The sequence below is a fragment of the Phyllobates terribilis genome, unplaced genomic scaffold (genome assembly GCF_046119375.1).
Source record: "Phyllobates terribilis strain yellow unplaced genomic scaffold, ASM4611937v1 Scaffold_3__8_contigs__length_932513732, whole genome shotgun sequence".
In the NCBI taxonomy this organism is placed as follows: domain Eukaryota; kingdom Metazoa; phylum Chordata; class Amphibia; order Anura; family Dendrobatidae; genus Phyllobates; species Phyllobates terribilis.
Window position 1 is genome coordinate 330258447 of NW_027362763.1, and position 10058 is coordinate 330268504.

A 10058-nucleotide genomic window follows, 5' to 3' on the forward strand; every position below is an offset into this window, starting at 1 on the left:
ACCCCCAGGTGCCTCTCAGAAAATCATAATGTTGACTTGTGAAAATAAAAAAAAAACATTTTTTCCACAAAAATGCAAAAAAAAATATTTTCACAAGGGTACTAGGAGAAATTGCACCCCATAAGTTGTTGTGCAATTTCTCCTGAGTACTCATATACCCCATGTGTTGGAAAAAAACTACTGTTTGGGCGCATGTAAGGGCTCGGAAGGGAAGGAGTGACGCTTTTGAACGCAGACTTTGATGGAATGGTCTGCGGGCGTCATGTCATGTTCTCAGAGCCCTTGATGTGCCTAAACAGTGAAATGCCTAACAAGTGCCCCCTTTTTGGTAGTGTTAGTTGATTTTTGAATTTTGTAATGTAATGTTATACATCAGTTGTGTAGGACAATCTGACGAACACTACACAACTGATGTATGACAACCTGACGAACACTACGTCAGCTGTGAAGTGTTCGTCAGGTTGTTATACTTCAGAAATTAATTCAATAGTCCATCGAAGTATGGTACCTTTTGAAGCAGTCTTTCATACACAGGCCAGGTTTGTCAGGGCAGGTGTCACATTGATAAATGGTGTCCTTGCGTATTCCACTTTTATAACACACTCGGCACCTCTTTTGTGACTTTCCTTTTTTTCCGCTGTGAGGGATCTGCCCTGGGAAATGCTGGCCTGGTACAATCCTTGGTCCTTCAATTCCAGAAGTACTGGGGCCCTCTCTGTCACCGCTGCCAAATATCAGGGCCTTGATAACTGTTTCCTGAAACTGAAGGTACGACGCAGAAGTCTGGCCTGCACATTGTGACAGAAGGAAAGCATTGTGCATTGCCATCTGTACAATGTGCACGGCCAGCTTCTTGTACCACACTCTGGACTTTCTCAAAGCACTGTATGGCTGGAGGACTTGATCAGAGAGATCAACTCCCCCCATGTACTTGTTGTACCCCACTACACAGTCTGGTTTGACGACCTGTGTAGTGGAACCTCGTACAGTGCTGAGTGTGCTGCCATCACCATGTATGGTGGTCAAGAAAAGGACATCCCTTTTGTCCTTGTACTTGACCATCAACAGGTGGTCGCTACATTGGGCTCTGCTCTCACCCCTCTTGAGCAGCTGCCCAATTAGCGTCTTTGGGAGGCCTTTCTGAATTTTGCGGACAGTACCGCAGGCTGCGGTACGTCGCGCAGAGAGGGACTGGAAGAGCGGGATACTTGTATAAAAGTTATCCACGTAGAGGTGATAACCTTTATCAAGCAGTGGGTGCACCAAGTCCCACACAATTTTCCCACTCACTCCCAGAACAGGGGGGCATTCAGGGGGTTCAATCCGGGAGTCCTTCCCTTCATAAACTCTAAACTTGTGAGTGTATCCTGAGGTACTCTCACAAAGTTTATACAGCTTGATCCCGTACCTTGCCCTCTTACTGGGCAGGTACTGCCGGAATCCAAGCCGCCCCTTAAAAGAAATTAAGGACTCATCCACACAAATGTCCCTTTGGGGCACGTACACTTCACCAAACTTGTTGTTGAAGTGTTCGATGACCGGCCGAACTTTGAAAAGACGATCAAAGTTCGGGTCATCGCGTGCAGGACACCTTGCATTATCTTGGTAATGCAAGAACTTGTAGATGGCCTGAAAACGTGTCCGGGGCATGACCATTCGGAACACTGGAGTGTTATACAAAACGTCAACACTCCAGTATTGCCGAAGCTCGGGCTTCTTCAAGATCCCCATAAGAAGGACCAGGCCCCAAAACTTCATCATTTCTACTGCGTCTACAGGAGACCAGTTAGAAAATGATGAAGAGGGGTTTTGTTCTAAAAATTGATGAGCGTATAAATTAGTTTGGCCCACCATGAGGTTTATAAAATCCTCAGAGAAAAAGACTTTGAAAAAGTCTATTTCTGTGAGGCCGGTGGTGTCAAACTTGATTCCTGATTCCGCTACGAAATCAGGAATCAGCGGCTCATAATTTTCAGGGGGCGAAGTCCATATAGGCTCAGTAGTGGGGGGCGCTGGAACATCTCTCCTGCGACGACGGCGGGGCGGGCCAGCAGAACCTGAGGAAGAGGAGGAAGAAGAGAAGGAGGAAGACGACGAGGAGTCGGAAAAACAAAGAAATGTGGGATCCTCACCCTCACTGTCAGTGTCGGAGGCAAGAATAGCGTATGCCTCCTCCGCTGAATAATGAGTTTGGGATGAGCTGGACATTGTTTGTTATGTATGTGCTGCGTGTGTGTCAATTCTTTGAGAGTGTGTGTGTGTCAGTACTTTATTTAGAGTGTGTGGAAAAAGGAAATACTGTATGTGGTGCAAACAGCGAGCACGAGTGTGGATTGGTGAACTATGCCACCGATCAATACTCGGCGGCTGCTGGATGTGCGCACAAATGTGTGGGGAGTGGGAAGAGGGGAATTAGGTTGGATGAGGGGAGATCAGATTACTTACCAAAGTCCTCTCTGTTCTTTCAGGACCGGGAGCCCGTAGCAGGAGCCCGGCGCTGGTGACCGGGAGCCCGGAGCAGGAGACCGGGGGCCCGGAGCAGGAGACCGGGAGCCCGGAGCAGGAGACCGGGGGCCCGGAGCAGGAGACCGGGAGCCCGGAGCAGGAGACCGGGAGCCCGGAGCAGGAGACCGGGGGCCCGGAGCAGGAGACCGGGGGCCCGGAGCAGGAGACCGGCGCTGGTGACCGGGAGCCCGGAGCAGGAGACCGGGAGCCCGGAGCAGGAGACCGGGGGCCCGGAGCAGGAGACCGGGAGCCCGGAGCAGGAGACCGGGAGCCCGGAGCAGGAGACCGGGGGCCCGGAGCAGGAGACCGGGGGCCCGGAGCAGGAGACCGGGAGCCCGGAGCAGGAGACCGGGAGCCCGGAGCAGGAGACCGGGGGCCCGGAGCAGGAGACCGGCGCTGGTGACCGGGAGCCCGGAGCAGGAGACCGGGAGCCCGGAGCAGGAGACCGGGGGCCCGGAGCAGGAGACCGGGGGCCCGGAGCAGGAGACCGGCGCTGGTGACCGGGAGCCCGGAGCAGGAGACCGGGAGCCCGGAGCAGGAGACCGGGAGCCCGGAGCAGGAGACCGGGAGCCCGGAGCAGGAGACCGGAGCAGGAGACCGGGAGCCCGGAGCAGGAGACCGGGGGCCCGGAGCAGGAGACCGGGGGCCCGGAGCAGGAGACCGGCGCTGGTGACCGGGAGCCCGGAGCAGGAGACCGGGAGCCCGGAGCAGGAGACCGGGAGCCCGGAGCAGGAGACCGGGAGCCCGGAGCAGGAGACCGGAGCAGGAGACCGGGAGCCCGGAGCAGGAGACCGGGAGCCCGGAGCAGGAGACCGGGAGCCCGGAGCAGGAGACCGGGAGCCCGGAGCAGGAGACCGGCGCTGGTGACCGGGAGCCCGGAGCAGGAGACCGGTGGCCCGGAGCAGGAAGACGGGAGCCCGGAGCAGGAGACCAGGAGCACGGAGCAGGAGACTGGTACTGGAGCTGGAGATCAGAAGCAAAAGAATTAACAGGGACACTGGGGTGAGGCGGATTGGGATGGGAAGGAGGGTAAAAAGACAGGGGAGTGGGAAGAGGGGTAAAAAGACAGGAGAGTGGGAAGAGGGGGATTGGGGTGGATGAGGGGAGATCAGAGATGGACTTACCAAAGGGTCAGCAGGACTGGAACAGAAGACCCAGAGCAGGAGCCCGGGAGCCTGGAGCAGGAGACCAGGAACCCGGAGCAGGAGACCAGGAGCCCGGTGCAGGAGACCAGGAGCCCGGTGCAGGAGACCAGGAGCCCGGTGCAGGAGACCAGGAACCCGGAGCAGGAGACCAGGAGCCCGGTGCAGGAGACCAGGAGCCCGGTGCAGGAGACCAGGAGCCCGGTGCAGGAGACCAGGAGCCCGGTGCAGGAGACCAGGAGCCCGGTGCTGGAGCTGGAGATCAGAAGCAAAAGAATTAACAGGGACACTGGGGTGGGAAGGGGGGTTAAAAGACAGGGGAGTGGGAAGAGGGGGAAGAGGGGGATTGGGGTGGATGAGGGGAGATCAGAGATGGACTTACCAAAGGGTCAGCAGGACTGGAACAGAAGACCCAGAGCAGGAGACCAGGAACCCGGAGCAGGAGACCAGGAGCCCGGAACAGGAGACCAGGAGCCCGGAGCAGGAGACCAGGAGCCCGGAGCAGGAGACCAGGAGCCCGGTGCAGGAGACCAGGAGCCCGGTGCAGGAGACCAGGAGCCCGGTGCAGGAGACCAGGAGCCCGGTGCAGGAGACCAGGAGCACGGAGCAGGAGACTGGTACTGGAGCTGGAGATCAGAAGCAAAAGAATTAACAGGGACACTGGGGTGAGGCGGATTGGGATGGGAAGGAGGGTAAAAAGACAGGGGAGTGGGAAGAGGGGTAAAAAGACAGGAGAGTGGGAAGAGGGGGATTGGGGTGGATGAGGGGAGATCAGAGATGGACTTACCAAAGGGTCAGCAGGACTGGAACAGAAGACCCAGAGCAGGAGCCCGGGAGCCCGGAGCAGGAGACCAGGAACCCGGAGCAGGAGACCAGGAGCCCGGTGCAGGAGACCAGGAGCCCGGAGCAGGAGACCAGGAGCCCGGTGCAGGAGACCAGGAGCCCGGTGCAGGAGACCAGGAGCCCGGAGCAGGAGACCAGGAGCCCGGAGCAGGAGACCAGGAGCCCGGTGCAGGAGACCAGGAGCCCGGCGCTGGTGACCAGGAGCCCGGCGCTGGTGACCAGGAGCCCGGCGCTGGTGACCAGGAGCCCGGCGCTGGTGACCGGGAGTGGAGCTGGAGACTCGGACCAGAGCTGGAGACCGCTGCAGGACGCAGAAAAAAAAGGTAAGGGGGGGTAAAAAGAGGGGGGAGGGGGGATTGGGGTGGATGAGGGGAGAACAGACTTACCAAAGTCTTCTCTGCAGGATCAGCAGCAGGCTCTGGAGCAGGAATCACAGCAGGTCAGGAGCAGAAGATCCAGGACGCAGGAACAGAAGATCCAGGACGCAGGAACAGAAGATCCAGGACGCAGGAACAGAAGATCCAGGACGCAGGAACAGAAGATCCAGGAGCAGCGGCAGCAGCAGCAGCGACTGGAACAGTGAGAATATTCTGTGGCACTACAAGGCCCAGAACAGACACATCAGATGTGATCGCTCTGTAGAAATCCTCACCAAATGTGAGGGTCTGCAGGGCGGTCACAGGGTGATGATGGGGTGGTGACAGGTGGAGGTAATCTGATTGGAGCAATCATTGATGACATCGATCGCTCCAATCAGAGTACCTGAATACAGGTGACCAGGCGGTCACAGGGAGGTGTCACCCCTCTGTGACCCCCTGTGGTGCATGTTGTGCCCCAGCCATCTGATTGGTGACACTGATTGCACCAATCAGACATGGCTGGAGCAGAGCACGCACCACAGGGGGTCACAGAGGGGTGACACCTCCCTGTGACCGCCTGGTCACCTGTATTCAGGTACTCTGATTGGAGCGATCGATGTCATCATTGATCGCTCCAATCAGAGCAGTCTGGGGGCTTGAGTCACATTACAGGGGGTCATGGGGCGGTGACAGGCAGGTCACAAGCCGGTCACCGCCCCATGACCGCCCTGTCACCGCGCGGTCGCGCTACGATCGGTGCGATCGATGTGATCGGCGATCGCACCGATCATAGCAGTCCGGGGCCAGGGCTGGGGTGTCCTAGCAACAGTCTAGGATCGGTGCTCATAGGAGCACCGATCCTAGGCTGCAGATCACTGTTTCTGGCAATCACATTGCCGGAAACAGTGAGAAATGCTGTGATTGGCTGTTCAGATTTGAACAGCCAATCACAGCGATCGCTGGTGCGGGGGGGCGGCGACAGCCCCCGGGATGATGACGCCATCTACCAGGAAGTAGGATGGCACCGTAACTTTAATGCTGTCACCGCGACTTAAGTCGCGGTGCCGCATTAAAGATATGACGTACTAATACGGGTCTGGCTCTTAAGTCCCAGGGCACAGACGCGTATTAGTACGTCAGATGTTATTAAGGGGTTAAAAAAGCCGACCGGCAATTCAGCATCTGTACCCGACAATTCAGAATAGAAAGAATAGAGCATCACACATAGATTAGATACATAGAAACATGTCAGTCACATATATAAGAAGTACAGTGATAGTGTTGATTACTGTACTTGTCATTTAGTGTTAAAATAAAGGATTTCCCGGATGTTGCCATGATGACCCGATGTCGTCATGACAACATCCGGATGACCAGACAGCAGGAAGATTTTTTGGTCATGCGCAGTACATGACCAAACTATCTTCTCACTGTGCAGCGCTGACAGCCTGCATGGCACAGGGATGGTGCTCCATCCCTATGCTATGCAGGCGATCAGAATAAAAAAAGTGAAAGTCCCATAGTGGGAAAAAGTATACAAATAAAAAAACTGTTAGAAAGTGAAAAAAAAATAAATTGCAAAAATATATATAAAAAAAAAAAAATAATCCACCAAAAATAAAAATATAATGTACCAATCAATAAATATTATTATGAAAAAAAACAACAACCAAACAATAAAAGTACACATATTTGGTATTGCCGCGTCCAGAACGACCTGACCTATAAAATTGTCTCACTAGTTAACCCATTCAGTTAACATGGTAAAAAAAAAAAAAAAAGGCAAAAAACAATGCTTTATCATCATACCGCCAAACAAAAAATGGAATAACACGCGATCAAAATGATGAATATAAATAAAAATGGTACCGCTGAAAATTTCATCTCGTCCCGTAAAAAACAAGCCGCTATACAGCTCCATCAGCTGAAAAATAAAAAAGTTATAGCTCTCAGAATAAAGCGATGCAAAAAAATATTTTTTTCTATAAAATAGATTTTGTTGTGTAAAAGCGTCAAAACATAGAAAAACGATATAAATGTGGTACCGCTGTAAACGTACTGACCCAAAGAATAAAGCTACCTTATCAATTTTACCACACGCAGAGCAGAATAAAAAAATAAAAAAAAACAATTCCTGAATTGTTGTTTTTTGTTTATTCTGCCTCCCAAAAGCTGGAATAGAAAGCGATAAAAAAATGTCACATGCCTGAAAATGGCACCAGTAAAAACGTCAACTCATCCTGCAAAAAACAAGCCATCACATGACTCTGTCGGCCAAAATATAGAAAAATTGTAGCTCTCAAAATATGGCGATGCAAAAACTAGATTTTACAAAATATGTGTCTTTTAGTGTGTGACAGCTGTCAATCATAAAAACCCGATATGATTCTGGTATCTCTGTAGTCGCACCGACCCGAAGAAAAAAGTAGTCTAATCACTTATACCGCACTAGGAACAGCGTAAAAAATAAACGCTAGGGCTGGGGTTGGTGTTAGGGTTGGGGTTAGGGTTGTTTTTTTTTTCAAAAGTAAAAAAAAAAAAAGATGACGATATGGCAACTAGTGTTGAGTGCAAATGCTCGCTACTTCAGTTTGCATCGGGTGCTCCGGTATGCATTGAGTATCGCGGGTGCTCGAGTGACATGCTCGAGTCTCCGCTCCATATGCTTCGTGGCCAAAAAACCTTGCGGGGATTGCCTGCCATGCACGAGCGATCCCCGCATGTTTTTTTTTGGGTGTCTAATAACCGTGAAACATGCGGGCGGGGACTCGAGCACCCGCGATACATGGTGCATACCTGAGTACTCGATGCAAACTCAAGTATTGAGCACTTGCGCTCAAGACTAATGACAACTTATTCAATATGATGACCTAATGTTATCAAATTCTGTGTCGTACCTCTGGGTTCAAAATGTTCACTATACCCCTTGAAAAAATCCTTGAGGGGTGTAGTTTCCAAAATGGGGTCACTTGTGGGGGGTTTCCACTATTTAGGCACATCAGGGGCTCTTCAAACGCGACATGGCATACGCTCTCGATTCCAGCCGATTTTGTGTTCAAAAAGTCACACAGTGCTCCTTCCTTTCTGAACTCTGCCGTGTGCCCAAACACTGTATTTTCCCCACATATGGGGTATTGACATACTCAGGAGAAATTGCACAAAAGTTTTTGGGGTCCATTTTCTCCTTAGCCTTGTGAAAATAAAAAAAATTGGGGCTAAAACATCATTTTTGTGGAAAAAGTTAGATTTTTTTATTTTCACGGCTCCATGTTATAAACTTCTGTAAAGGACTTGGGGGTTCAAGGTGCTCACCACACATCTAGATAAGTTCCCTGAGGGGTCTAGTTTCAAAAATGGTGTCACTTGTGGGGGATTTCCACTGTTTAGGCACATCAGGGGCACATCCGCTAATTATTCAAGCAAATTTTACAATCAAAAAGTCAAATGGCGCTCCTTCCCTTCCGAACCCTGCCGTGCACCCAAACAGTGGTTTTCCCCCACATATGGGGTAACTGCTAACTCAGGAGAAATTGCAAAACAAACTGCATGGTGCAATTTCTTCTGTTACCATTATGAAAATGCAAAAGTGGGGGCTGAAAAACATTTTTGTGGGAAAAATGTGAAAATTTTATTTTTACGGCTCAATGTTATAAACTTCTGTGAAGCACCTGGGGGTTCAAGGTGCTCACCACACATCTAGATAAGTTCCCTGAGGGGTCTAGTTTCCAAAATGGTGTCACTTGAGGGGGGTTTCCACTGTTTAGGCACATCAGGGGCTCCCCAAATGCAACATGGCATCCGCTAATTATTCTAGCAAATTTTAGAAACAAAATGTCAAATGGCGCTCCTTCCCTTCTGAACCCTGCCGTGCACCCAAACAGTGTTTTTCCCCCACATATGGGGTATCTGCTAACTCAGGAGAAATTGCACAACAAACTGCATGGTGCAATTTCTCCTGTTACCATTACGAAAATGCGAAAGTGGGGGCTGAAAAACATTTTTGTGGGAAAAATTTGAAAATTTTATTTTTATGGCTCAATGTTATAAACTTCTGTGAAGCAGCTGGGGGTTCAAGGTGCTCACCACACATCTAGATAAGTTCCCTGAGGGGTCTAGTTTCCAAAATGGTGTCACTTGATGGGGGTTTCCACTGTTTAGGCACATCAGGGGCTCCCCAAATGCAACATGGCATCCGCTAATTATTCAAGCAAATTTTACATTCAAAAAGTCAAATGGCGCTCCTTCCCTTCTGAACCCTGCCGTGAGCCCAAACAGTGGTTTTTCCCCACATATGGGGTATCTGCGTGCCCAGGGAAATTGCACAACAAATTTTGGGGTCCATTTTTTCCTGTTACCCCTGCGAAAATAAAAAAACTTGGGTCTAAAGTAACATTTTTGTGAAAAAAGTTAAATGTTAATTTTTTTCTTCCACATTCCAAAAATTCCTATGAAGCACCTGAAGGGTTAATAAAGTTCTTGAATGTGGTTTTGAGCACCTTGAGGGGTGCAATTTTTAGAATGGTGTCACTTTTGGGTATTTTCTGTCATAAAGACCCCTCAAAGTGACTTCAAATATGATGTGGTCCATAAAAAAATGGTTTTGTAAATTTTGTTGGAAAAATGAGAAATCGCTGGTCAACTTTTAACCCTTATAACTCCCTAATAAAAAAAAATTTTGGTTCCAAAATTGTGCAGATGTAAAGTAGACATGTGGGAAATGTTGTTTATTAACTATTTTGTGTGACATATTTCTCTGATTTAAGGGGATAAAAGTTCAAATTTTGAAAATTGCGAAATTTAAAAATTTTTCGCCAAATTTCCATTTTTTTCAAAAATAAACGCAAGTGATATTGAAGAAATTTTACCACAATCATGAAGTATAATATGTCATGAAAAAACAGTCTCAGAATCAGGGGGATCCGTTGAAGTGTTCCAGAGTAATTACCTCATAAAGTGACAGTGGTCAGAATTGTAAAAATTGGCCTGGTCTATAACGTGCAAACCACCTTGGATTGTAAAAGGGTTAATAAATCTTCTGTAGTAACCAACCAAACCCAGGAAGTCTCTGAGCTACAGTCTCTTTCTGTATCTGGTCATTCTGCCTGGCAGCCATCTCTTATTAGCAATTACAGTCTGCCTCCAGCTCTCTGACCATGCTGGGGGGCCTGCTGTCTCCACCAATTGCAGTGATTCCTCCAGCTCCTCTGTT

General features: G+C 50.0%; 1 protein-coding gene across 1 annotated transcript; it reads left to right on the top strand.

The window, feature by feature from the left end:
* The first annotated feature begins 4407 nt into the window (after positions 1–4407).
* LOC141258543 (uncharacterized) lies at positions 4408–5182 on the top strand. Its single transcript, XM_073673521.1, has 2 exons — positions 4408–4813; positions 4894–5182. The coding sequence occupies exons 1-2, from the start codon at positions 4408–4410 to the stop codon at positions 5130–5132; spliced, it is 645 nt and encodes a 214-aa protein (XP_073529622.1). The 3' UTR covers positions 5133–5182.
* Positions 5183–10058: the final 4876 nt, after the last annotated feature.

Bases quoted from the DNA above. Each gene is read 5' to 3' on its own strand.
- LOC141258543 (XM_073673521.1), top strand. From the start codon at position 4,408: ATGAGGGGAGATCAGAGATGGACTTACCAAAGGGTCAGCAGGACTGGA. The intron at 4,814-4,893 runs GTAAGGGGGGGT...TCTTCTCTGCAG, and splicing joins GCAGGACGCAGAAAAAAAAG to GATCAGCAGCAGGCTCTGGA.